The sequence below is a fragment of the Pecten maximus genome, chromosome 1, assembly GCF_902652985.1.
Source record: "Pecten maximus chromosome 1, xPecMax1.1, whole genome shotgun sequence".
Taxonomy (NCBI): Eukaryota; Metazoa; Mollusca; class Bivalvia; order Pectinida; family Pectinidae; genus Pecten; species Pecten maximus.
Genome location: NC_047015.1, coordinates 16,632,946 through 16,660,823, shown reverse-complemented (window position 1 = coordinate 16,660,823; position 27,878 = coordinate 16,632,946). Strand labels below are relative to the sequence as shown.

Below are 27,878 nucleotides of genomic sequence, written 5' to 3'. Positions count from 1 at the left end.
TGATGTATTAATACCTTTCAACACTTGCACCAAAAACTTAACGCAGAAATATTCTAAGTCCAAAAATTTGAAAAATTCTGGTTTTTTCCCCAAAAAATATTTTAGTTTAACTCTGGCAAGGGATAGTCTAACTCCAGAGGGACTCTATTGCCAATTATCAGCACCCTAGTACAATTATGAAGTGATGTATTAATACCTTTCAACACTTGCACCAAAAACTTAACGCAAACATTTTCTAAGTCCAAAATTTTTCAAAAATCTGTTTTTTTTCCCAAAAAATCTTTTAGTTTAACTCAGGCAGGGGATAGTTTGACCCCCACAGGGACCATATTACCATAAATTACTATGCCTTTCAACACTTGCACCAAAAATTTAACATTTGGAAAACCAACGCCGACGCCGGAGTGACGACATAAGCTCTCACTCGTCTTCGAAGAGACGAGCTTAAAAATTACACAACACAATTTATATAATACCACACATTTTCAAAATAAAATACTCTGAAATATAAAAACAATATATTGTAAAAAATAGAAATCATCATAGCTTCATTAAATGAAATGGAATGGGTGCATGTACATATGTACAGATAAAATCACTCTACAAGTGTAGTAGTTCTGCACGGACTAAATGATGACCAAGTAATACTAATAAAAGACAACATTTGTAATGGCATCAAACTTAATAATTGCTACAAGTATTTATCACAGGACAAGTTGGCAGCAAACTAATGAAATATACTATCAAGGAGAACAGTGTATCATGTAGTCTAACCCATTTCTGTAGTTATCTGTATACATGGGCTGATTAACAGTGCTATTATAAAATCAATCTCAGGAGTCTATGTCAACTGCTGATACACAACAAACTGGACGACAAGTGAGACACATCCGATGACATAGACTTTCCTCTTCCTCTTGAGGAGGAAGCTGTGACCTTGCAAAATTAATAAACACCTGCTCTAAGGTTGTCTGGCTGACAGAGTAGTCCTCAATATTGTAAGGAATCTTCGCTGCCTCTATAAGCTCAAAGATGTCTGCCCAGGAGAGTTCCCGATTGTTGATGTGGTAGTGGAGTGACCCCTGGTGGATGTCTTTTAGTTCATAACCAGGGAAGTTTTGTTCAATGTAAGACATGAGTGGACGTACTGGTGCCAGGTCTCCCTCCGGGGTATATCCAACTCTAGCCAGTAGGGTGTAACCCTCACCGAACCTGTGCTTCAGATGCTGAGTACTGCCCAAACACTTAAACTGACCATTCACCATGATGGCCAGCCTGGTACATAAAGCTTCACACTCCTCCATACTGTAAAGAGAGGTCAAAACTGTATCAACAGAGGTCACAACCATATCAACAGAGGTCACAACCATATCAACGGAGGTCACAACCATATCAACGGAGGTCACAACCATATCAATATTTGAATATGTGAATATAAGTATAACTTACCTGTGTGAGGTGAGTATTACTGTAGATTACCTGTGAGAGGTGAGTATTACTGTAGATTACCTGTGAGAGGTGAGTATTACTGTAGATTACCTGTGTGAGGTTAGAATTACTATAGATTACTGTGTGAGGTGAGTATTACTGTAAATTACCTGTGTGAGGTGAGTATTACTGTAGATTACCTGTGTGAGGTGAGTATTACTGTAGATTACCTGTGAGAGGTGAGTATTACTGTAGATTACCTGTGTGAGGTTATAATTACTGTAGATTACCTGTGTGAGGTTATAATTACTGTAGATTACCTGTGAGAGGTGAGTATTACTGTAGATTACCTGTGTGAGGTTAGAATTACTGTAGATTACCTGTGTGAGGTGAGTATTACTGTAGATTACCTGTGTGAAGTGAGTATTACTGTAGATTACCTGTGTGAGGTTATAATTACTATAGATTACTGTGTGAGGTGAGTATTACTGTAGATTACCTGTGTGAGGTGAGTATTATTGTAGATTACCTGTGTGAGGTTATAATTACTATAGACTACTGTGTGAGGTGAGTACTAGTATTACTGTAGATTACCTGTGTGAGGTGAGTATTACTGTAGATTACCTGTGTGAGGTTATAATTACTATAGATTACTGTGTGAGGTGAGTATTACTGTAGATTACCTGTGTGAGGTGAGTATTATTGTAGATTACCTGTGTGAGGTTATAATTACTATAGATTACTGTGTGAGGTGAGTATTACTGTGAATTACCTGTGTGAGGTGAGTATTACTGTAGATTACCTGTTAGGTGAGTATTACTGTAGATTACCTGTGTGAGGTGAGTATTAGTGTCCTCCCTGAGTCTCTCACACTTGAAAGTGTGTCCCACAGGTAGCGCCTGGCTACTGGGTCCATCCCTGTTGTTGGCTCATCAAGGAATATCACTTGTGGGTTACCCACCAGGGCTATGGCAGTACTCAGCTTCCGTTTGTTGCCTCCACTGTAAATAATATATAGAGGATATCTAACAGTGTCTTCAGTAATACCAAATATATTTCACGAGTGGGGCTAATATTTTGATATTTTTCACGAGTGCGCAGCACGAGTGAAAAATATCAAAATATTAGCCACACGAGTGAAATATATTTGGTATTACTGAAGACACTGTTAGATATTCTGTTTATTACATTTTTTATCAACGAAAAACCTACCCCGTATGCTAACTAGGCCTACAGCGATAATTTGTAAACAAAAAAAGTAGTTTCCCCTGTCCAGGTGCTGACATATATGTCGGGCTTTCTGATTGGTCAATTATTTTGGTATTTTCTAATCATTAATTTGATTGGTCAAATCAGCAAAAGTGATTTTTTTCACTAGTGAAAAATATGATATTTTTCACTAGTGAAAAATATCACTTTTATAGAATGAATAATTTTTGATATTTCACTGGTAAAAATGTAATAAAGTGATAATTTCAGGTTACAAAAGGCTTTAATATCAGTTCAAAATCAACACCTTGTGAGATAGGAGACTTATTATTGTCATGTAATTGCACAGCTTGCTATCGATATCATTTGCTCACATGATTTCTAACAATTTAGCATGTTAATATGCTAAATAAATTAAAAACTGTTTCATACAATTAATATCTGCATTATTGACAAACATTTCATGGGGAAGTGGAGAACAACAGGACAGTTGTGTATTTTAATACTCTAAAAATGTTGAGGTGATGAACTAGAGGACAGTGGGGGATTTTAACACTAGGAGAAGGTTGAGGTGGAGATTTAGAGGATGGTGGGGGATTTTAACACTAGGAGAAGGTTGAGGTGGAGATTTAGAGGATGGTGGGGGATTTTAACACTAGGAGAAGGTTGAGGTGGAGAACTAGAGGACAGTGGGGGATTTTAACACTAGGAGAAGGTTGAGGTGGAGAACTAGAGGACAGTGGGGGATTTTAACACTAGGAGAAGGTTGAGGTGGAGAACTAGAGGACAGTGGGGGATTTTAACACTAGGAGAAGGTTGAGGTGGAGAACTAGAGGACAGTGGGGGATTTTAACACTTGGAGAAGGTTGAGGTGGAGATTTAGAGGATGGTGGGGGATTTTAACACTAGGAGAAGGTTGAGGTGGAGAACTAGAGGATGGTGGGGGATTTTAACACTAGGAGAAGGTTGAGGTGGAGAACTAGAGGATGGTGGGGGATTTTAACACTAGGAGAAGGTTGAGGTGGAGAACTAGAGGACAGTGGGGGATTTTAACACTTGGAGAAGGTTGAGGTGGAGATTTAGAGTATGGTGGGGGATTTTAACACTTGGAGAAGGTTGAGGTGGAGAACTAGAGGACGGTGGGGGATTTTTTACACTAGGAGAAGGTTGAGGTGGAGATTTAGAGGATGATGGGGGATTTTAACACTAGGAGAAGGTTGAGGTGGAGATTTAGAGGATGGTGGGGGATTTTAACACTAGGAGAAGGTTGAGGTGGAGAACTAGAGGACAGTGGGGGATTTTAACACTAGGAGAAGGTTGAGGTGGAGAACTAGAGGACAGTGGGGGATTTTAACACTAGGAGAAGGTTGAGGTGGAGAACTAGAGGACAGTGGGGGATTTTAACACTAGGAGAAGGTTGAGGTGGAGAACTAGAGGACAGTGGGGGATTTTAACACTTGGAGAAGGTTGAGGTGGAGATTTAGAGGATGGTGGGGGATTTTAACACTAGGAGAAGGTTGAGGTGGAGAACTAGAGGATGGTGGGGGATTTTAACACTAGGAGAAGGTTGAGGTGGAGAACTAGAGGACGGTGGGGGATTTTAACACTAGGAGAAGGTTGAGGTGGAGATTTAGAGGATGGTGGGGGATTTTAACACTAGGAGAAGGTTGAGGTGGAGAACTAGAGGACAGTGGGGGATTTTAACACTAGGAGAAGGTTGAGGTGGAGAACTAGAGGATGGTGGGGGATTTTAACACTAGGAGAAGGTTGAGGTGGAGAACTAGAGGATGGTGGGGGATTTTAACACTAGGAGAAGGTTGAGGTGGAGATTTAGAGGATGGTGGGGGATTTTGATACTTGGAGAAGGTTGAGGTGGAGAACCAAATGACACTTGGGGATTTTAATACTTGTGGAGGTTTGACGTGGAGAACTAGAGAACGGTGGGGGATTTTAATACTTGGAGAAGGTTGAGGTGGAGAACTAGAGGACGGTGGGGGATATTAATACATGGAGAAGGTTGATGTGAAAAAAACAGAAGACAGTGTTTTTTTTTACACTTGGAGTAGATTGTGGCAAAGGATCAGGAGTTTAACACTAGAGAAGGCTGAGTTGGAGAAACAGACTAAGGATGATGGGAGTTTTAATGCGAAGGTGGAAAATGGTGGGTATCAGGAACAGTTTGCTGTAAAACTTGCCTGTATGCTTTTACAAGCTTATCAGCATGTGGTGTGAGTAGCAGGATGTCCAGGAGACTGTTAACAATATCAGAAATCTGTGACTCCTGCACACCTCTGAGACGTGCGAACATATACAGCGTCTCCCTGCCGGTCAACTGGTCAATCAGAGCATCATACTGAGGACAGTACCCCAAGTTTTGCCTTACCTACAGTAATAAGAGGAGCCATTAATCTCACCTGCATCAATTTAAGCAAAATGCTTAAATTATTAATTCAACTTGAGTTCAAAAAACTATTTCAAAATCAATTTTGAGTTAAGGTAGATCACATATTAAATAGTGTGAATTCTGAATTAATTGCAATTTTAGTCATACACATTTAAAAAAAAAAAGTTTGGAATGTGTAAAATTTCATGAAAAAGTTAAAAGTAAATACAATTGAATTAATGTGTTTGATAGAAAATTACATTGACATTCTATGCATATAATGCAATAAAATCAGATGAGATTTAAAATGTTATCTCAGAAAAATAAGTTATGTCAACAGTTAAATGCAAAACAGATTTAAATCAGAAAATAATTTCAATGTTATATCAAATCTATATCACTACAGGAAAATAGGATGGTTATAGCATTATACTCATGGACTTAAAAGCTCTTCAAAAACTAAATTTTGAGGTCAACAGTAAGCATGGTCAAAGTTTCGATGTTATACAGCCGGTGAGAATTACACATACTGAAGGTCAAAACACCATAATACACATTTAACTAAAGGCTTTATCACTCAGTATAACATGCTCGCCATGTCACTTAATATATTGATAATAAACTCTGCATCTCTGGCTATTGAATCATAAACTTATAATTATGTCTCAAACAAATCAATTGTTTATAAGTAAAATATATTATGTCTCATGGTGTCAGTTTAAAAGTGGTATTTTTATTATCATGTTGCCAGAGATTTCTTATAATTAAGTATGTTAAATGATTATCAGTTTATTCATTAGTATTATAAGTTTTGTGATAATTTTACATTTACCTTTGAAATATCACTTTTTATGCTATAGCCTCTGAGAAAGGCCTCTCCTGAGGTCATGATCTCATCCCCAGTCAATGTCTTGAAGGTTGTAGTTTTTCCGGCCCCATTAATACCTAGAAGTCCAAAACATTCGCCCTGAGGAATCCCCACACTGATACGGTCAACAGCAAGCTTGGTCCCATAGTACTTGGTAAGCTCTTTCATTACTAGAGAGTTCTCCCAACACAGCTGCTGTGTGTCTGTGTTAGCCAGACGGGCCCGTTCTGTCGCTACATCTGTGTCCTCTTGTACCAGTGAATTCTCTGTGTATAGCCGTGCCCTCGGTGTATTGGCCTGTTGTATGAGGAGGGGTGTAGTTTCACTTTCAGCTCTACTCCTGTGCTGGTCACGATGGCCAATGAGGTAGAGGAAACGAAGGAACAGCCCTGACTCCAGAAGTAAGATCATACTAAAATACACCACGCCTTGAATAGCCATGAAGACCAACATACGGCCTATCCCACCCTGGTCCCAGCTCAGAAAGTCATTCCGATAGTAGATACAACCACTTGGTCCACAGCTGCCTGTTGTTGCTGGAAACAAAACAAATCTGCTTTAAGAGTAGTGTAACCCTGGTGAATACTAGAGAACTTCTCTTTAGCTGCATCGGTTGAGCTTAATATTAGGAATCCAGAGGGTTCAATCCCTAACGGAGGCAGTGATCTAAACAGAATTGATCGTGACCTCTGTTCCATTTTCACTCATGAAATGCTCTTATTATTACTTTCACATTGCTCTTGGAAACTTAAGGATTTCTTTCCTGGAGGGGAATTATGGTTAATACTAGCTGTAATATACAGTTTGGCTACAGAGAACTTCTCTAAAGTTGGATCAGTAGAATGTAAGAATAGTAAGCTAGAGGTCCCGGGTTCGATCCCTTCCAGAGGCATTGAAATACTGTAAAAATAAATATCTAATACTGATATTTTTTGTTGTACATTTAAGAAATCATTGATTTGGTGTGAATTTCTCATGCTTGTGAAAAAATCAAGGATGTTTTTTTCTTACCTCCACAACAGGGGTTAGGGAAGACTGGACAGAGGACAGTGATGTTAGGGCAGATGCCCAGATATTCATGGTTTGCGTAGTAGTCAGACAGTCCCTGAGCCAGACAGTAGTTGGGCAGCAGTACCAAGAACACCCACTCGAGGGCATGGGACAGGTCCTCCAGGTTCAGCTGGGGAATCGCTAGGATACCCACCGCTAATAATGTTGCCACTCCTACAAAGGGCAAACAATTTTGTTTATAAAGATCCCAACACTAACATATCACCTTATCTATAAAAGGTAGTCTTTTCTGATAAAAAAATTCAATGATAAAAGTACAACACCTACAAAATGATAGACTTTTTTGTTATCAAAGAATGCAAATCTAATTATCACCATTATAAATTAATTACACATGTACCTATGTGTGGAAGATGTTATCTATATATTATTATATTATAGGCCACTAAAAAGTTAGGAAGTTAGGACCATTAGCTAAACATACCTGCAATTATGTTGAACATAGTAAGCCAGACGTAGCCTGTGGCAGGTTGGGAGAAGAAGAAGGATAGGAGGTACATGAATGGTAACATGGCCCAGCCATACAGCAGGAACAGCAACAGAATGTGGGCTATGTGGTCATCAGTCACAAACGCTTCTATATCAAACCCCCAAAACGTCACTAGAATGCACAAACTGGGCACCAGGTAGTTGATAATGTCCCAGCAAAATGTTGAGGCCCAGAAGTTGAGGGAGTGAACACCACTGACAAACTGGATGTGTTTAGACTTAGTGGCACGCTCTTTGATTATGAAAACAACAAAACTACTGGCCAAGAAGGACATCCCAAACACAACATTGAAGGCAACCATGAATCCAGTCGTACCCTGCGTTATCTGCTGTTTGACCTTCTGTTCAGTGGTGCGAGGGAGAGGGTGATTCACTGTGGTGATGGAGAAGCCAGAACTGTTTGTGACATACTGAACCACAGCATTACTAACTGTTGCCAATGATATCACTGATGAGTGATATGATTGGTCATTGAAATAAGCTGTAGCCTTGACCTTTTCTGACCCTGACATCTGCTGGAAGTCGGCTGCCACCATGTAGTGGAGGTTGTACAGGCCAATGCTTTTTTCTCCTGTATTCACCAGAAATTTTATGATGTCAGATGTTGCATTATATCCTGGTTGACCATTGACAGAAGTCACAGTTTCTGTAGAACTTTGATCAAACTGACTGCTGTAGAAATGACTGAGGTTCTCACTAATGTTACCCGGGCTCGCTCTGTACACAATGTCGTTGGCTCCATATCTGTCTGGTGTGAGGGTAAGTGGGGGAAGGTCCTCGGGACCAGGAAAAGTCTTCACCACAATCAGAGCCATAAGAGTAAAGAACAGTGGTACCACCAGCTGACTTATCGTTACCAGCTTGTTACGGAATGTGTGGATTGCTCGCTTTACAAACATGGCCCAGAACTGCTGAATCGTCAACATACCATTCACATTGTATTTAATGTTAAAATCTGAAAAGATGCAATCTAAATTTAGTGGTTATAGAAGGAAACAACTTTCCTTAAATAAGTAGTATTAACAGAATATCTGAAATTCAGGCATGCTTTGCTTTGTTCTTGTTCAGGTACAGTGTAGCTTTTAATATTTATACTTTTTCAAAATCAATTAAATTTTTTTTAAATATGCTTCAGTGAAAGGAATCAGGATTCAGTTCTAAATAATAAAGCTGCATGTTAAAGAATCTTTATGTTGTTTTTTGTTAGAAAGTTATACACAAGATAAACTAAGATATTTGATGTTATGTGAGGGAGGTTATGTGTGGGAGGTTATGTGAGGGAGGTATCTTCTTTACCTAGGCTATGACTGCTTCGCCTGAATGAGGTTGAGGCATCCAAACTGAAGCCATTCTGTGGATAGTTGACAGTCAATTTTCCCTTCAGTTTGTCTGAGATAGATCTGTCATTGCTGTGCCCGACCCTACAAAATCAGAACAGTCTTATCAAAGTGTGTAATCAAAGATAATTCTCAAATCTGCTCCTTTACAGAAAGCTCGCATCTTTAGAACAATAAGTCTCAAATTTGATCAACACAAATAAAGGCATACTTTGTACCTGAGAAAGACTTCCTCCATTGTAGTGACTGACGCCCCATAACTGGCAATACCCAGATCCTCCTTATTAGCCTCCATATCCTTGAACATGTCCGAGAACCTACTGGAACTCTCCTGTTGCAGTATGTAGGAGAGTTCGGCTGCGATGTTACTTTCCATCTCGGCGGCCGGTACATATGTCCTGATCAACTTGGATATATTATCTACATTACAATCTGGCTGTTTAACTATCACCATATGGTACCCCGCCCCTGTGTAAAACAGAAGATTAATTTAACATTAAGTCACTCTTTATTAGCAGAAAAGAACAAAATCAATGGATATTAGACAATGACTTACCATATTTGTTTTTGAGGAACAGTGAACTTCCACAGCACTTGACAACCCCATCAGCCATGATGGCGATCCTGTCGCCCAGGATGTCTGCTTCGTCCATGAAGTGAGTGGTTAGAAGTATTGTCCTTCCTGCTCTGTGTTTTTGAAGAACTGTCCATATCTGTCGTCGGGCATCTGGGTCCAACCCTGATGATGGTTCATCAAGTATCACAATCTGTAATGATTTACATTGTATTTATTATCAAAATAACATAATGTGGAGAAAAATTTCTTGAATGTTGAAATTTAAAGAAATTTAAACCTATAAATGATAATGTATTTCAACATATTACTGACTTACAATAGATACAAGATATCTGTCTGAAGCTTAATACAAAGAAAAGGACTTCAATTCTTTGAGGATTCAATAAAATTATTTCACTGATATGTTTTACCATGATGATAGAGTACATAGAGATAAGCGTATTTCACTCTCACTGACCTTTGACCCTGCTATAAGAGCAATGCCAACAGAAAGTTTGCGCTTCATGCCTCCTGACAGCTTGCTGCTCTTCACATGCCTCTTGTTCTCCAGTCTGATACTCTCGATCATTTCATCCACAGCACCTTTTACTTCACTGGATGGGCAGCCCTTCAGCTGGAACATGTAACACTTGTATATAAACCTGTCTATAAGGACAACAGCCCTTCAGCTGGAACATGTGACACTTGTATATAAACCTGTCTATAAGGACAACAGCCCTTCAGCTGGAACATGTGACACTTGTATATAAACCTGTCTATAAGGACAACAGCCCTTCAGCTGGAACATGTGACACTTGTATATAAACCTGTCTATAAAGACAACAGCCCTTCAGCTGGAACATGTGACACTTGTATATAAACCTGTCTATAAAGACAACAGCCCTTCAGCTGGAACATGTGACACTTGTATATAAACCTGTCTATGAAGACAACAGCCCTTCAGCTGGAACATGTGACACTTGTATATAAACCTGTCTATAAAGACAACAGCCCTTCAGCTGGAACATGTGACACTTGTATATAAACCTGTCTATAAGGACAACAGCCCTTCAGCTGGAACATGTGACACTTGTATATAAACCTGTCTATGAAGACAACAGCCCTTCAGCTGGAACATGTGACACTTGTATATAAACCTGTCTATAAAGACAACAGCCCTTCAGCTGGAACATGTGACACTTGTATATAAACCTGTCTATAAGGACAACAGCCCTTCAGCTGGAACATGTGACACTTGTATATAAACCTGTCTATAAAGACAACTGGAACATGTAACACTTGTATGTTAACCTGTATATAAAGACAACAGCCCTTCAGCTGGAACATGTAACACTTGTACATAAACCTATATATAAGGACAACAGCCCTTCAGCTGGAACATGTAACACTTGTATATAAACCTATATATAAGGACAACAGCCCTTCAGCTGGAACATGTAACACTTGTATATAAACCTGTCTATAAGGACAACAGCCCTTCAGCTGGAACATGTGACACTTGTATATAAACCTGTCTATAAAGACAACAGCCCTTCACCTGGTACATGTGACACTTGTATGTAAACCTGTCTATAAAGACAACAGCCCTTCAGCTGGAACATGTGACACTTGTATATAAACCTGTCTATAAAGACAACAGCCCTTCAGCTGGAACATGTGACACTTGTATATAAACCTGTCTATAAAGACAACAGCCCTTCAGCTGGAACATGTGACACTTGTATGTAAACCTGTCTATAAGGACAACAGCCCTTCAGCTGGAACATGTAACACTTGTATGTAAACCTGTCTATAAGGACAACAGCCCTTCAGCTGGAACATTTGACACTTGTATGTAAACCTGTCTATAAAGACAACAGCCCTTCAGCTGGAACATGTGACACTTGTATATAAACCTGTCTATAAAGACAACAGCCCTTCAGCTGGAACATGTGACACTTGTATATAAACCTGTCTATAAAGACAACAGCCCTTCAGCTGCACGAAATAAGAAATGTTTGAAACTTTTTATTAACTACATATACATAGCAATGGAACAGAATTTTCTTAATCCTAAAGCATTACATCTCCTATTTAGAACTGATATCAAATAGGATACTGTCTTCTTTCTGAGCACAAAGTTGGTTTTTAATGAAACATGAGTAAGGGCAACATAACACATACATCTGATAACAAACAGACAAACACGTTGTAATTTGGGGGGTGGTGGGGGTGGTTGGGGTGGTTCGGGGTAATAAAGGTCTTGTTATCTTAAATTGTGCACAGTAGTACATCAACACATCAAACACATATAGATATTTTTCAAAGGTAACTTGTAACACATCTTCAAGTATTTGGTTCATATTTTTCATTTGAGGCTAATTCATGTTTATTTATAGAAAGATAGTTTTTTTTGTGAACATTGGCAACCATGCATATTCAAATAACACTTCACTGTTGAGAATTCATGAATTCACATATAAAACCTAAAGACATAATTAATGAGAAAGTACAGATAAATACATTGTACAAGGGATATGCAATAATTTAGGAGACTGACCACATCCACATAATGTAATGTGGACTTTTAACTGTTAAGGCCTAGAAAGATAAACATACATAATTTTAGGGGTTTCGAATATATTTTATTATACATACATGTAAGTATCCTTATCATCTCAAATGTCAAAGCCTGAAAACCTACTGCAAGTCTGTCACTATGACAACATACACCAACCTTAGCGAAGAACCAGAGATGTTCCTCGACTGTCATGGTATCAAACAGAATGTCATGTTGAGGACAAAGTCCAAGGCTATTCCTAACACTGGCAATGTCCTCTCTGATGTCAAAGCCATTCACATAAGCTGTTCCACCTGTCGGGGGGATGAAGCCTGAAACATAAAAATCTCAGTTTATACTGGTCATAACTACATAATGTACTACAGTCATTGGTCATAACTACATAATGTACTATAGTCATCACTCATTAGTCATAACTAAATAATGTACTACAGTCATTGGTCATAACTACATAATGTACTACAGTCATTGGTCATAACTACATAATGTACTACAGTCATTGGTCATAACTACATGATGTACTACAGTCATTGGTCATAACTACATAATGTACTACAGTCATTGGTCATAACTACATAATGTACTACAGTCATTGGTCATAACTACATAATGTACTACAGTCATTGGTCGTAACTACATAATGTACTACAGTCATTGGTCATAACTACATAATGTACTACAGTCATTGGTCATAACTACATAATGTACTACAGTCATTGGTCATAACTACATAATGTACTACAGTCATTAGTCATAACTACATAATGTACTACAGTCATTAGTCATAACTACATAATGTACTACAGTCATTGGTCATAACTACATAATGTACTACAGTCATTGATCATAACTACATAATGTACTACAGTCATTGGTCATAACTACATAATGTACTACAGTCATTGGTCATAACTACATAATGTACTACAGTCATTGGTCATAACTACATAATGTACTACAGTCATTAGTCATAACTACATAATGTACTACAGTCATAAGTCATAACTCCATAATGTACTACAGTCATTAGTCATAACTACATAATGTACTACAGTCATTAGTCATAACTACATAATGTACTACAGTCATTAGTCATAACTACATAATGTACTATTATATATAGTCAAACATCAATAGTTAAAGGCCAGCAGTGACAAATTTATTTCACCATGTCATGTCTCATGGAGACATAGTTTCACACATATCTATTGCTCTAAACACCTGTTAACATTGACCTTGACCTGTACACATCTGTTAACATGGACAATGACCTTGACCTGTAGCCACCTGTTAACATTGACCTTGACCTGATATGTACACATTAGCTGACATAGACCTTTATCTGTAGACATCAGTTACAGTGACATTGACCTTGACCTGTACACATCTGTTAACACGGACAATGACATTGATCTGTACCCACCTGTTAACATTGACCTTGACCTGTACACATCTGTTAACATGGACAATGACCTTGACCTGTACCCACCTGTTAACATTGACATTTACCTGGTGTGTACACATTAGCTGACACAGACTTTTATCTGTAAACACCAGTTACAGTGACATTGACCTTGACCTGTACCCACCTGTTAACATTGACCTTGACCTGTACCCACCTGTTAACATGGACAATGACCTTGACCTGTACCCACCAGTTAACATTGACCTTGACCTGTACCCACCTGTTAACATGGACAATGACCTTGACTGTACCCACCAGTTAACAATGACCTTGACGTGTACAGGGCCTTGGTGGCCGAGTGGTTAAGGTGTACCGACACTTTATCACTAGCCCTCCACCACTGGGTTGCGAGTTCGAAACCTACGTGGGGCAGTTGCCAGGTACTGACCATAGGCCGGTGGTTTTTCTCCGGGTACTGCGGCTTTCCTCCACCTCCAAACCTGGCACGTCCTTAAATGACCCTGGCTGTTAATAGGACGTTAAACAAAAACAAACAAACAAACTGTACCCACCTGTTAACATTGACATTGACCTGGTGTGTACACATTAGATGACGCAGACTTTTATCTGTAGACACCAGTTACAGTGACATTGACCTTGACCTGTACCCACTTGTTAACATTGACCTTGACCTGTACCCACCTGTTAACATGGACAATAACCTTGACCTGTACCCACCTGTTAACATTGACCTTGACCTGTACCCACCTGTTAACATGGACAATGACCTTGACCTGTACCCACCTGTTAACATTGACCTTGACCTGTACCCACTTGTTAACATTGACCTTGACCTGTACCCACTTGTTAACATTGACCTTGACCTGTACCCACCTGTTAACATGGACAATAACCTTGACCTGTACCCACCTGTTAACATTGACCTTGACCTGTACCCACCTGTTAACATGGACAATGACCTTGACCTGTACCCACCTGTTAACATTGACCTTGACCTGTACCCACCAGTTAACATTGACCTTGACCTGTACCCACCTGTTAACATTGACATGGTTGTAGTTTTGCCGGCTCCATTATGACCCAGGAGTACAGTTATCTGGCCATCATACATGTCCAGGGACATTCCAGCAACAGCAATATTCCGCTTCTCATCTTTACCAAACTCCTGTGTTATCACAAATTCATAAATGTTTTTTCATAAACATTGCAATCACATACATCTATCTATACACTGTAGAATAACAATTTTGTTTCTTATACACACCTGTGGATAATGACAAACACATACAGCAGCATAGTCACAAAAATTACTAGAAAAAAAGGAACAGATCACATTTAACCTGTTAAACATTGAATCATTTTACATTAGGACAGAACTAAGTGTATAACTTATATGTAGATTAAATCAATGTGCCCACCTTTCTCAGATTGCGTATCTGTATCCCCGCTGGTATGCCCTGGGGGTCAGGCTCAAAGTAATCGGGATCCTGGCCAATACAGATTCTCTTGTCATCAGGAATGTCCTCGACAGCTGATGTACCACACCAGTATGTCCTCTACAAAAGTCATGGTCACATGTTTCACACCAGTATAACCATATTTATACTTGATGCATGTATTTATAAGAATTACTTGTAATTATACATCTCGCCTGTCCTGCTATTTCAGTAAACAATGTAGTAAGTTTACAGTAATTGAACTCCAGAATTCGCTAAAACTTCAATATTTTTTCCAAAAAACCCCTCCATTTGATAATATGGAAACAGGCTACATGCATCATACACATGTGTAAATGTTGATGCATTAACATTAACAGGTCGGCGATATTTCCATGTGGAGAGTGAAGTGAGTTGTTTTCAATGTAAATAAAGCTTTCACGCCCATTCATATGTAGTATTTTGTGATATAAAATTACAATCTGATATAAGTATATAATTTATCATTCTATTATTACTTTAACGGCGATATCTGTTCACCAACTAAAGATAACGGTAGATTCAAAATGGATGTGTTTGACTCTCCTCGCGAATTAACGCGAAAATAAATCCCACACGAAATATAAGTGATTTACAGTATCAATTTTTTTGCAAAAAAAATCCATAATTCTAAAAATTCAGCTAAATATGTCATTTTTACCAAAAAAATCACTCTTTCTGAAAAGTGAGAAGAAAATATACTCATTTATCATAGAACTCCTTCCAGTTTTGCTATATACTAATTTGTTAATCAACTGGAGAAGCAATACAAGTTTTATATCAATTCATAAATCTGTAAGGTGTACCGAGATGTCTGTACTACAATGCAACCGTGTTCCTTGTTTTGTTTAAATAACATTGATAATATATGATAAACTGAGCTAAACAAAAGCACAGGTTCCCAGCATCTTAAACTGGACCATAAATTCTGGATGGATCTAAACGCTAAACCTTAAAGTGCAATGTTGATGATGCTGCAGTGGCCATCACTGTCACCGCTGGAAAAGTAACATTGTCTCGCTTTGCTATTTTGTCACAAGTGAGACAAAATTAGTTAAAGGCCTGCTACATACAAACTGGAATGAATGGCACTTACAGAACATAAAACAAGGCCTTTATTTATTACATATGCTTACTTAGGCTTCTCTGTCCCATTGTGTTGATTTTAGTAAGTAAACATAAAAACCTATAATTAAAAAAAAAAATATATATACTCACTGTAAGAAAGAAGTACCAGGGCTGAGGGACACCATACTCGCCAGGAAACACGGCCTCCACATACCATGTAATGAGGCTGTATACCACTGTGTCTACCACCAGCATTATCATAATGTGGGACATTGCAAAGTCATCATCTATTGATGCACCCTTGGTGAAGTTGTCCCACTGAACTCCAGTACCTAAAATTGATATCGTCACCATAGAAAACTCATATTCAAAGTTCAAACACGAAAAATTAAATCTATTATTTTACTTCTCAAATTGAATGAAAATCAATTTCATTGGGTATACTTCTGTTCTTCCAGGGAATAAAACCCTGCAGAAAAAAAAACAGCAATTTATCATAACGGGAAATAATTCAATATTACGAACTGAAGCTTTGTCTAAAGTGTAGCAGTTCTTGTCGTACAATATTTTATATGAGTACCTGTGCCTTCAAACATGCCAATCACGGCTCCTCCATAGGCCATTGCTATATTGGATACAGCACATGCAGCTATCTTCTGTCCCCAGGTAAATGTGTTATAGCGGGGCTCCAGAAAAAAGTAGGGTATATAGGATACAAAGAAGAGGATGCCACCTGCTGCAGCTCCTGAGTTAGCTATTGATAAGAACAAGTTTTATTGATAATGACTACAATGGCATCAGATTGTTATCAATACAGAGACAGTAAGTAACTGCATTAAATTAAAAATCTTCATTTTCTGTTGCTGGTAATTTAAAAAAAAAATTTTTTATTTCTTGCACAATATTTTCATATGTAAAATGGATCTTCAAAGTCACTATTTTTTAACTCACAGTTTTTTACCTTTGTCTGCATGAAATATTATTTTCATGTTTCCTGGTAAAATAACAACTGCTCTTGTTAGGATATTCTGTAACTGTATCATCTTGAGTATAAGTCACAAATATGACAGACTGAAATGTCCTCAATATGTTTCAATAAAACTTACCTTTCTTGAAGAAGACACTGATAGCAAAACAGAATGAAATTGTTGCAACAGCATACAGCATGAGAAAGACGAAAAGCAGTGAGGGGTCAGTCAGACCAATGACCCGTCCCTTGTACGTCTTGACACAGAAGAATACGGTCATGATGGACACTGTTACCAATAAGAACAGGAAATACTTGGTGAACCAAGCAGACCAGTGTAACCAATTACTCACACCCATCATCTTCATTGACTCCTGTCAAGTTAAATAATACAGTGACTTAGACCCATCATCTTCATCAACTCTAGTCAAGTTATATAATATACCCCGATAGTGACTCTTGACTTATGACTCAATTTCTATAATGCAGTTTTTCAGCCCCTATATTGGTTAATATCTATTCCAGGGGTTCATAAACCACATATTGTCCTCGAAAACATCTACGATTGCTTAGAGGTCACATCAATTGTGAAATTACAATGCTGTCTGCTATATATTAATCTCTCAACAATTTTCTTGCTTTCTATATTTTTAAGGGATAAAAAAAGTCAGGACCTGAAAGTTGAGACTGACATAGACTTGGTCTTGAACAGTATATCTCTCTCAGATGTTATATAGTACCATGAATTATGATATACAGGGTAGGTAAGTGTCAACACAAGACAAACTTACCTTCAGTTTCTTTTCCTTTTCATGAACTATGTCCTTGACAATGTTGAGAGCGACAAGCACAAAGCTGAGCATGATGATGAGTGGAAACTGCTGTTGTATAACGAGGACAAAGTAGTCGTCATTATAAGGAGGGTAAGGGTGACGTCGTAATCCTAGCTCTATATCGCCATTGTATTCACTCCTGTTACTCAAGGTCCCCTGGAGGTCAATCACTGCTTTGTTGATGGCTGTCTGGAGGGCTGCGAATCCTTCTCTTACATAACCTAGGAATTCACATCAGAATTGTATCATTTGATATTCATATATATCTTTATATCATTATAGGTAATTTGACAATATAAACATGTTGTCTTTAAGACTACAGATTGTCTGGGTTACATTAGGTTACTTTTTTGTGGACATATTTGTTATTACTGTAGTCATCTTCAGATTAAATTTGTCATGGTAAACCAATGATCATCAGATATTAGAACAGTAATCTTATATAACCAACGCTGTAAGACAGGAGATTCTGTGTAACTACCGGTATCAAGAAAAATTTATTTCTACCATTGTCCCTCCCAAACCACAAACATGCATATAATGTGGCTCCTGTATCAAATATACCCATTCATTCACACCAATTTTGAATGAATTGTTTTAAAAAATGGAAGCAGCATTTTACCTGGTGACCCTCCACATTTTTCGCTAATCTCTCGGGGTCCAACTCGTTGATATACAGGAAACATAAACTGTGTGTACCAACTGGTGTCCATCTTGAATGGGTTTAGGCGGAATCGTGAATGAGAAAGCCTCGGTACTGAATCAAGACGTATCTTGTACCGAATGTCACGAGGCAAAGCCCCTGTGGGGAACATATTAGTGAAGGCGATTCCTCCCAGGTAATCACGAGTGTTGTTAACATAGGTTATGTTACCAGTCCTGTTGACAAATTGTACAAAGTCCACCATTTCTGCTTCCGTTCGGAACCCATGATCTACACAAAAAACATAGTTATGAATGAGGTGGTTTTCTGAGCTCTTTCCAATGAGCTAGTGTTTATCCTCTATATGTGACTTTAAAAGTTACATTTTGTGAGACACCACTAGGATTTGGTTGGTTTGTACCCATACAGTATAGGATGGAACAATGCTGTGTATTTATCAAGGTCATTGAAACGTAATTTTTTTTGCCTTTTTTGTTACTGATTTAAATGCAAAGAAACTTGAAATCGAATTCTGCTTAATTTCTTTTCAATAGCATCTTTTATTTTAATTTTTCTCAAAGTCATAACAAAACAATTTACATAGGAGTTTTTCTTAATTTTCACATCGTCATAGAATCAAATAAGAATGTAATTCTGGCACCTATATCAATATTATACAATAACAAAGTACAATGACAGTGCATAGGAATAAGGGATGAGCTATATATCATATACAGGTAAGGTTATCTAGTGTAAATTTTAATTCTTAACTCAATCTTTCATCAGTATCAGAACATTGTTTTACAAACAATACTGAGTAGCATATTCTTACTGCAGATACCATGTATTTTGACATTCTTACTGCAGATACACTGTATTAATCTGGGCTGCATGTATGAGCCCATAGATGCAGTCTAGATCACATGATGTGACTGTAAAACTATTTTGATCAATGTCATGGAAATGCTTCCCACTTTGCTATGGATGAATCAAATGCAGCAAGGATTACGATTGAGAACAATTGCATTATTATTGCCTCATTTTGGTGTTAGGTTGATCTTAGTTGGGACCAGGCTTTGTGTGTGGTTGCCTCATTTTGGTGTTAGGTTGATCTTAGTTGGGACCAGGCTTTGTGTGTGGTTGCCTCATTTTGGTGTTAGGTTGATCTTAGTTGGGACCAGGCTTTATGTGTGTGGTTGCCTCATTTTGGTGTTAAGTTGATCTTAGTTGGGACCAGGCTTTATGTGTGTGGTTGCCTCATTTTGGTGTTAGGTTGATCTTAGTTGGGACCAGGCGTTATGTGTGTGGTTGCCTCATTTTGGTGTTAGGTTGATCTTAGTTGGGACCAGGCGTTATGTGTGTGGTTGCCTCATTTTGGTGTTAGGTTGATCTTAGTTGGGACCAGGCTTTGTGTGTGGTTGCCTCATTTTGGTGTTAGGTTGATCTTAGTTGGGACCAGGCGTTATGTGTGTGGTTGCCTCATTTTGGTGTTAGGTTGATCTTAGTTGGGACCAGGCGTTATGTGTGTGGTTGCCTCATTTTGGTGTTAGGTTGATCTTAGTTGGGACCAGGCGTTATGTGTGTGGTTGCCTCATTTTGGTGTTAGGTTGATCTTAGTTGGGACCAGGCGTTATGTGTGTGGTTGCCTCATTTTGGTGTTAGGTTGATCTTAGTTGGGACCAGGCGTTATGTGTGTGGTTGCCTCATTTTGGTGTTAGGTTGATCTTAGTTGGGACCAGGCATTATGTGCCAATCAATTACAGTATTGAATTTATTTTGAGAATGTTATTCTCTCAATTGCACATACTGAGAAATGGTGAAAACAAAGCATGTATTTAGAAAGACAGAGATTAACCTTTTATCAAAGAAAGACAGAGATTAACCTATGTTAATATATCAGGTGGTAACATTTTCCAAGAACCAATGTCCTGCTCCTAAGTTCATATGTATGTGCATAGTAAGTAATTTGTCTACTAGACTCCAGGAGGATCCCGGGCAGATACAGGGCCCTCTTAAAAACACAGTAATCAAATAAATAAAGAAGAGGAACATCTACTATAGCCAGGTTTCAATTGGTGTATTCTACATTCACCAGCTATAGATGAGTGTAAAATATACCAATTGGAACCTGGCTTCAGGAGTTGCCCCTTCTTATTTATTTGTTTACTATGTAGCACATCCTTGCAACTGAAAGTTCATGTTGAAATAAAACTATACTATATTTCAGTAATTTTCAGCAAAACTATATTGCATAAAGCAATACAGTATCACTTTCCTACAGCAAATCCTTACTGACAAAATTTCTATGTTTTGGGTTGCAGTAACAATACATTTTATAGGAAAATTCACTGAAAAATAGAGACATGTTCTATCATAGCCAAAGTTTTCTGACCATATAGAATTATGCTTACCCCAATCGATTTCAGGAAGGAAATTCTTGGCTCTCTGGATGATGGCATGAGTCACACTGTTGTTTGGAGCATAAGCTACCTTATGTGGTAATTGCATGAAGTCAATGTCCCTAAAGGCTGTGCATTCTGTCCAAGTAACAGGATTTGGGACTTGCTGGCCATCTACTCGCAGACGCACAAATATCAGGATCAAGGAGAACACAGTTGGAATACCTATTTCTAGAATGGTCACAATCTTCTTCCGCTTTTGTAATACATAGTTTTTCCATAGTAAAAGAAGAAACTTGGTGAAATGTCCCATTTCTTTTGTTTGGTGTATATTATAATATTTAATGATAATATGCCTAATCTTTCTGCTGTCATACTAAATCATCTTGTTGTCATATATGCTGGTAAATCGTCATGGCGGTAGCTGTCTGAAAACAGAATTTATATAATTACCATACAAATTAATACATCTAAAAATTTATTCCTACACAGAAATGTAGTTTCCATGAATAACAATAATGTGAAATATCAGGAAGACAAGATTCTTAATGATAAAAATTGTCAGAAGACAATATAGTTCACTGTGTGGGTTGGAATTCAGAATCAATTTTTAATGGTAGGTCAAAGGTCACAGTCAGGGTCAGTAGGTCCTCAATTGTAAAACAAATGGAAAGGTTTTGACACCAGGAACACATACCAGTATGTCAAATATCTAAGCTCTATCCTCATTAGAATTGACACAAAACTATTTTATAAAAACTTAAACCTATCTGTCTAATGATGATGCCAATGCTGATGTCCGGGGGTATAGCAATATATAGCTCCTCTGCTCTGGACTTCGTCCCACTGAGCTAAATATAATAAGTTAATTGTATTAGAGCAACATTGATATGTGCATTTGATTATAACCTCTCTAATATTTCATAATTAACAGAAAAGACATTTTCCTGCTTCTTCTGTCCATATCAACAAGGTGAAGGTCAACAGGTAGGGTTAGTGTAGTGACTGACAGGCGTCTGCATTTATAGAAAATTATTAGTCCCTACTATATATGTAGACTAGTACGTAAGGGCTAATATTTTTTTCTGTAAATACTAATCAGATACCAGATGAGTCAGGCACACTGGTCTTTCATCAAAACAGCCAGGGTTTGTAATTTCCTTGCTGAGTACAGTAAATATGTTTTGGGCTGCTCATCTTGATGGAATATGTTTTTTTTTCTCCAATTAAAACTTTCAGTATCCAAGTCAACAAGAAAGATTACCAGACCTCAATAAGGTTATCTGTAGTACTTGTCCGTCTTTAGACATTACACAGATATAATCAGACGGTAAAAACGTGTACTAAGGATTTCGTTGCGTGATTAGCGTACAAACCTGCAGTCCACCCTTGATCAAGGAGTCATCAGAGTCATGTGTTCGCCGGAAGTAAACAATATTTATATCACTTTCTGTTTTGATTTTATTAACAACCTATGAACGCTTGACTCGCATAGTAGCATTAATACTTCGTGGAACCGACTCATTTGGACGCTTACTCTGTCATGGCGTCGATGACTTTTGGATGAAAAATGTGAATCTGACATTTTCTCCCGATTTTCATCATATGTAATGGAAAGGGACGGTGATCAAGAAGAGCAAGCATCATGCTCTAAGTCCCCCTCCTTGTCCGAGTCGCTAGATTCACAGGAGAGTGACAAAGACGCTAGTACAGACCAGTCTGAAGATGAAATGGATATTACTTCAGCAAGGCAGACGCATATGAAACTGAAAGGGGATGCTTTTTGCGAATGTTACAAGAAAGGTTTAGAAAAATCTTGCAAGTGTGGAGAAGATGACACGTGTACGTTACCATGCAATTTTGTATATGGTCATTTACTTTCCAGATCTTATGCATTACATCTGTCCTTGTCTGTTAAATTTCCTTCGCTGTGTATTAATTATATAAATTCCTGATCACTTGCTAAAGTGTAACAGAGAGCATGATAAATTATAGGCCTATTTCATTTCAACGTCTCCACTAGGGATCGAACCCAGGGCTAATGGTTTACTTGTCTTGTATTCAACCAATCAAGCTAAAGAGTGGTTATCTCTATAGGTAGCTGAGCTTATATTATATTTTAATTTAATTTAATGATACATTTTTGGTATAGGATTATGTACCCTCTACACCAGACTCAGTACATGGTAATTGTTATATTAATAGTTTTCGAATTTAACAGCACTACAGTTCATAAACTAGCCTTGAAATTTAAAATAAATCAACGTTCATTTTTGAAAAAAAATATTGCGGGTAGTATTATCATGCTTACAAAGTATTACTTCTCAAATTTCATATTTCAGCCACTAATCTTAAGTATACATGCCATCATTTTCATTTTAAATTATAATCTTCATCAAGTTATATAATTGTCTCCCTTTATCCATTCAGCTTCTCCTATTCATGTTATGATTTTACACATGTATTGTACACCTCTTGTGTTTGTGTGGAGAACTGTACATGTGATGGCATATTGCTTGTTTTTTTGGCCTGTTCTGTGTCTTGATGCTGTAATGCTCATGTACAAACTAGATGTATATGGTTTAAATAGCATCCAAAGGATCCAGAGAATTTGCTCTCTAATAGGTATGAAAATGTATAAAAGGGATTGTTAGACATTACATGATTAGAGTAACATTTGGTAAAAATGACCTAAATGATGCATAAATGTTGAAGAATTCAGCTATTAACAAATTTTAATAGGACTATGCTATTGCCAATGCAGGTGGGGGAAAACGGAAAACAAATACATTAATGAGTCTTAAAGCCTAAAGGGTCATAAATTCAATAATTACAGTAAATACAATAAGAAGTTTTCAGAAAATGTATTGCCATTATAGAGGTTACAAATTGTTTCAATTGAATGATCATGATCAAATGCTGTGTTACAGTTCAAGATAATTTTAATTATAAATGACATATGTTTCTAAAATTATTCATTATTGGTATATGTGTACTCCATCAATTTGCCATGTGCTGTTTAACTTACAAATGATATGTTTTTCTAACTATTGAGGATCAGATGGTAGATAAGCATTTGGCTAAACATGTATCAGCATTTTAAAATAAAGTCTGTCATTATTATAAGTGAATAAAAATTCACATTACAGTGAATTTATAAAAATCTGAGGACATCATATTAATTTTTCAGATAAAATGGCTTTGATTTATTCAGTATTTGTTAAACATCAGTGTTGAATTTAATGTCGAAAATAAAATTTCATAATTATTGGAATTGACAATTTTCAGATTTTGAATGGATTTGGGATGATGAAACCAAGTCTGCAGCCAGTTATGTTAAGGATGATATGAGGGAGGTGATGTTCCATATCGACTATAGCTGTGGCACAGCAGCTGTACGTGGCACACTGCCACTCAAGAATGAGCAGTACTACTGGGAGATTAAAATGACGACACCAGTGTATGGCACCGATATGGTTAGAAAATTAATATCAATCGTTGTTTTATTCTATTGACTTGCTTTGTTCATGTAACAAATATTAGAATTTCACATTACCCACCTGATAAACTGAAAAAAAAAAAAAACTTTTCCCTAAAATGCATTGTCCTTCTTACATACATTATTTGGAAAAGTTGCTTCCTTTGCAGATGACAAATTTGAATTTTGTATATATTATTTGACAAATTCTGTAGTTTTTGCTATACTTTTTTGAAGTGAAAGAGGATACCCATTTATAAATATGTAACATGATATGTTTCAGATGGTTGGTGTTTGTACAGCCCACATTGATCTGAACAAGTGTCGCCACATGTTCTGTAGTATGATTGGCCAGGATTCAGAGTCATGGGGACTGTCCTACACGGGCATGAGGCAGCATCGAAGTATCAAGGAACAGTATTCATCAAAGTTTGGACAGGGTTCCATTATTGGAATTCACCTGGACATGTGGCATGGAACACTCTCATTTTACAAAAACAGGAGACCGCTAGGTAATATAAGCTATGAAAGCGGGAGCCTTTAGGAATTATAAGCTATGAAAATAGGAACTACTTGATAAGATAAGCTTATGAAAGCAGGAACCACTAGGTAATATAAGCTTATGAAAGCAGGAACCACTAGGTAATATAAGCTATGAAAGCAGGAACCACTAGTTAATATAAGCTATGAAAGCAGGAACCACTAGGTAATATAAGCTATGAAAGCTGGAACCACTAGTTAATATAAGCTATGAAAGCAGGAACCACTAGTTAATATAAGCTATGAAAGCAGGAACCACTAGGTAATATAAGCTATGAAATAGGAACCACTAGGTAATATAAGCTATGAAAGCAGGAACCACTAGGTAATATAAGCTATGAAAGCTGGAACCACTAGTTAATATAAGCTATGAAAGCTGGAACCACTAGGTAATATAAGCTATGAAATAGGAACCACTAGGTAATATAAGCTATGAAATAGGAACCACTAGGTAATATAAGCTATGAAATAGGAACCACTCGGTAATATAAGCTATGAAATAGGAACCACTCGGTAATATAAGCTATGAAAGCTGGAACCACTAGGTAAAATTGACATCAGAGATAGACCACACCTTCAAGTACGAGAGGTCATTAGGTTAGGTAAGAATGACACTCTGATCCTATACCAGGTATACAATACATTCATGTTGTTAGAAATGATCAAAGATATAACTACATTGTACATATATGTACAACCTGTACGTATGAGTGTTAACATTGTACATATATGTACAACCTGTACATATGAGTGTTAACAGATTTCTGCTGAAACACACTTTGTTCATGAGAATTTGGAGTTGGTTTTGTATAAGGGAAAAATGTATCTCCTCAATGGGACAGTGCCCAAAAGGTGAGATTCGTGGTAAAGGTTTTGAAAGCATACTCCTCTGAACAGTTCCCCTTTATAATGGAAGACAGAGAACCAAGACATGTTTGCAATACAGTTGTGCTTTATTGAATTAAAATATTTCACATTGTTTGCTTAATTAATCAGGTATGGAATGCACATTCTTTTGACTTCATGTTTTATTTTATGTTTGAATTCCCTTTTAAAAGTGTTTGGCAAAATAAAGTGTAGACATAATTTAGAAGTACATGTACTGGGTATACATGTATACCAATATACTGTGTCATTGACCAATATTGTCTTAATTTTTATGTACCATAATTTTTGAGGCTGAAATGATACATTTCAGCAAATATCATTCAGCAAATATTGAAGCTGGTCTTTACATTCATTGACTGCATTTGCTAAAAAAATAATTGGGGATGATTTTTGTTGTAGGTGTGGCATACACTGGTCTCCATGGTAAAATTCTTTACCCAATGGTATCATCAACAGCTGCACGCAGTGGCATGAAGGTCATTCGTAGTTGTTCTTTTCCAACTTCCCTCCAGTTTATGTGCTGCCAAGTTCTTCGCAAGGTCATTCCGAATCACTTAGATGTATTAAAAGTGATCAACCTGCCACCTGGTTTTAAAAACTTTTTAGAAAACAATGTGAGCTGGCTTCTCCAGCCATGCCCACCACAAATGCCACCACGAGACAAAGGACAAAAACGTAAACCCAAAAAGAGGACAAATGATGGACCTGATGATATGGCGGGACCAAGCAATTGTAAACAAATGTTACTTAAGTGAGAAAGTGCTAGTTCTCTGATACATTTCTTGACCAGCAAAGGGAGACAATCTTGCTGTGTCTGCTTTCATTGAGCATTTCATTTTAAGTGAGCATATTACTGAAGTTGTGTTTAAAATTTGATTTTAAACTAACTGTTGATTTTATGTGTGCAGGTATGGTGCTTAGCATTTCAAATTATGTTTAAAAACAGATTTCATTTGTTCTAGGCTGGTAGATTTACAAATGACACCATATTCTTGCTCTGGTATTTAAATTCTAACCTCATTTTAATCAAGTCAAACTTCCTCTCTTAGGATTCAAAGTGGATACAAATTATATGGATTTTCTGTTTTTCCATGTCCTTTAGGTTACAAAACTGTAAACTTAAAAGGGTGAAGCCCCTTCACAAATATTTATAATTTTAGCAGCAAAACCTTCTGAATTTATTACTTCTCTGATGACCCTAAAGCTGAGTTAACATAATGATTCTAAAACTGAGTTAATGTAATGAATCAAAATCTGAGTTAATGTAATGATCCTTAAACTGAGTTAATATAATGATCCCTAAACTGAGTTAATGTAATGATCCTAAAACTGAGTTAATGTAATGACCCTAACACTGAGTTAACGTAATGACCCTAAAATTGAGTAAATGTACTGATCCTTAAACTGAGTTAATGTACTGATTCTAAAACTGAGTTAATGTACTGATTCTAAAACTGAGTTAATGTAATGACCCTAAAATTGAGTTAATGTAATTTATGTATAATGATCCTTAAACTGAGTTAATGTAAAGGAGAATATATATGGGCATGGGTTTGAATGGAGAAGTAAGATATTTTGATAAAAACAGTGGAAATCATATCAGTTATGAAATATTGCCAATTATAAAGTCCGTTATTCATTTTAAGATATGTTTTTAGATTTGTTACATAGTACATGTACACTGATTTGAAATAATTACACACTGTAACTTTTATACATGAAATGTATATTCTATGTAAACTCTGGTAAAGAAACAATCTAATTAATATCTAGATGGTCATTCTCACTACGCTACATGAACATCTAACAACATCTCATAAAGGGTCACGTCTGGGTGACCTTTTGGATCAGCCAATCAAATAACTACTTCCAGAATCTTGGGAGTGAATTTTATATGTCCGAATTAGCATGACTAGAGTGCATAGCTTGTATAATCTGTCAATTTGTTTCAAGTCATTTCGTCCCTCAAAACATATAGCTATATACATGATGTGCCGAAATGGTTTGCTTCAGATGCATGCTGTGACGAAATGTTTTGCTTCGATGACATCGACGAATTGACAATTCGCCCTGAAAGTGAAAAACACACATTTCAGAGGTCACCCTAACGGGACCCTTATGGGATGTTGTTAGATGTTCATGTAACGTAGTGAGAATGACCATCTTGATTTTAATTAGATCGGTAAAGAAAGTATTTTGTTTAGTTTGACTAATACCATGGCCTTCCATTATCCCTTAA

The 27,878-nt window shown here is 37.2% G+C and overlaps 2 protein-coding genes across 3 annotated transcripts; one reads left to right on the top strand and one right to left on the bottom strand.

The window, feature by feature from the left end:
- Positions 1 to 452: 452 nt before the first annotated feature.
- Positions 453 to 22,154, bottom strand: LOC117326247 (ATP-binding cassette sub-family A member 3-like). 2 transcript variants are annotated; one of them, XM_033882925.1, is made up of 21 exons: positions 22,110 to 22,134; positions 21,500 to 21,584; positions 20,746 to 21,161; positions 18,314 to 18,625; positions 17,650 to 17,912; positions 16,998 to 17,232; positions 16,472 to 16,645; positions 16,042 to 16,223; positions 14,767 to 14,904; positions 14,384 to 14,513; positions 12,079 to 12,233; positions 9,820 to 9,975; positions 9,342 to 9,552; positions 9,004 to 9,253; positions 8,745 to 8,869; positions 7,384 to 8,403; positions 6,900 to 7,112; positions 5,853 to 6,424; positions 4,833 to 5,020; positions 2,259 to 2,429; positions 453 to 1,305 (listed from the first exon to the last, which is right to left on the bottom strand). In XM_033882925.1, the coding sequence occupies exons 3-21, from the start codon at positions 21,044 to 21,046 to the stop codon at positions 834 to 836; spliced, it is 5,268 nt and encodes a 1,755-aa protein (XP_033738816.1). In that variant the 5' UTR covers positions 21,047 to 21,161; positions 21,500 to 21,584; positions 22,110 to 22,134; the 3' UTR covers positions 453 to 833. The 2 variants fall into 2 exon arrangements, with proteins under 2 accessions (XP_033738816.1, XP_033738824.1); XM_033882933.1 differs by lacking the exon at positions 21,500 to 21,584 and having other exon boundaries at positions 22,110 to 22,154.
- A 116-nt stretch (positions 22,155 to 22,270) lies between these two features.
- Positions 22,271 to 27,574, top strand: LOC117326239 (SPRY domain-containing SOCS box protein 3-like). Its single transcript, XM_033882913.1, has 4 exons — positions 22,271 to 22,575; positions 24,022 to 24,209; positions 24,495 to 24,723; positions 26,039 to 27,574. The coding sequence occupies exons 1-4, from the start codon at positions 22,344 to 22,346 to the stop codon at positions 26,392 to 26,394; spliced, it is 1,005 nt and encodes a 334-aa protein (XP_033738804.1). The 5' UTR covers positions 22,271 to 22,343; the 3' UTR covers positions 26,395 to 27,574.
- Positions 27,575 to 27,878: the final 304 nt, after the last annotated feature.

Excerpts from the sequence above, each read along its gene's own strand:
- LOC117326247 (XM_033882933.1), bottom strand. The coding sequence starts at position 21,046 with ATGGGACATTTCACCAAGTTTCTTCTTTTACTATGGAAAAACTATGTA. Across the intron at positions 8,404-8,744 it reads GCGAAGCAGTCATAGCCTAG|ATTTTAACATTAAATACAAT; the intron begins GTAAAGAAGATA and ends GCATCTTTTCAG. Across the intron at positions 5,021-5,852 it reads TAAAAAGTGATATTTCAAAG|GTAAGGCAAAACTTGGGGTA; the intron begins GTAAATGTAAAA and ends TTATTACTGTAG.
- LOC117326239 (XM_033882913.1), top strand. The coding sequence starts at position 22,344 with ATGGAAAGGGACGGTGATCAAGAAGAGCAAGCATCATGCTCTAAGTCC. Across the intron at positions 22,576-24,021 it reads GTGTGGAGAAGATGACACGT|ATTTTGAATGGATTTGGGAT; the intron begins GTACGTTACCAT and ends GACAATTTTCAG. Across the intron at positions 24,724-26,038 it reads CAAAAACAGGAGACCGCTAG|GTGTGGCATACACTGGTCTC; the intron begins GTAATATAAGCT and ends TTTTTGTTGTAG.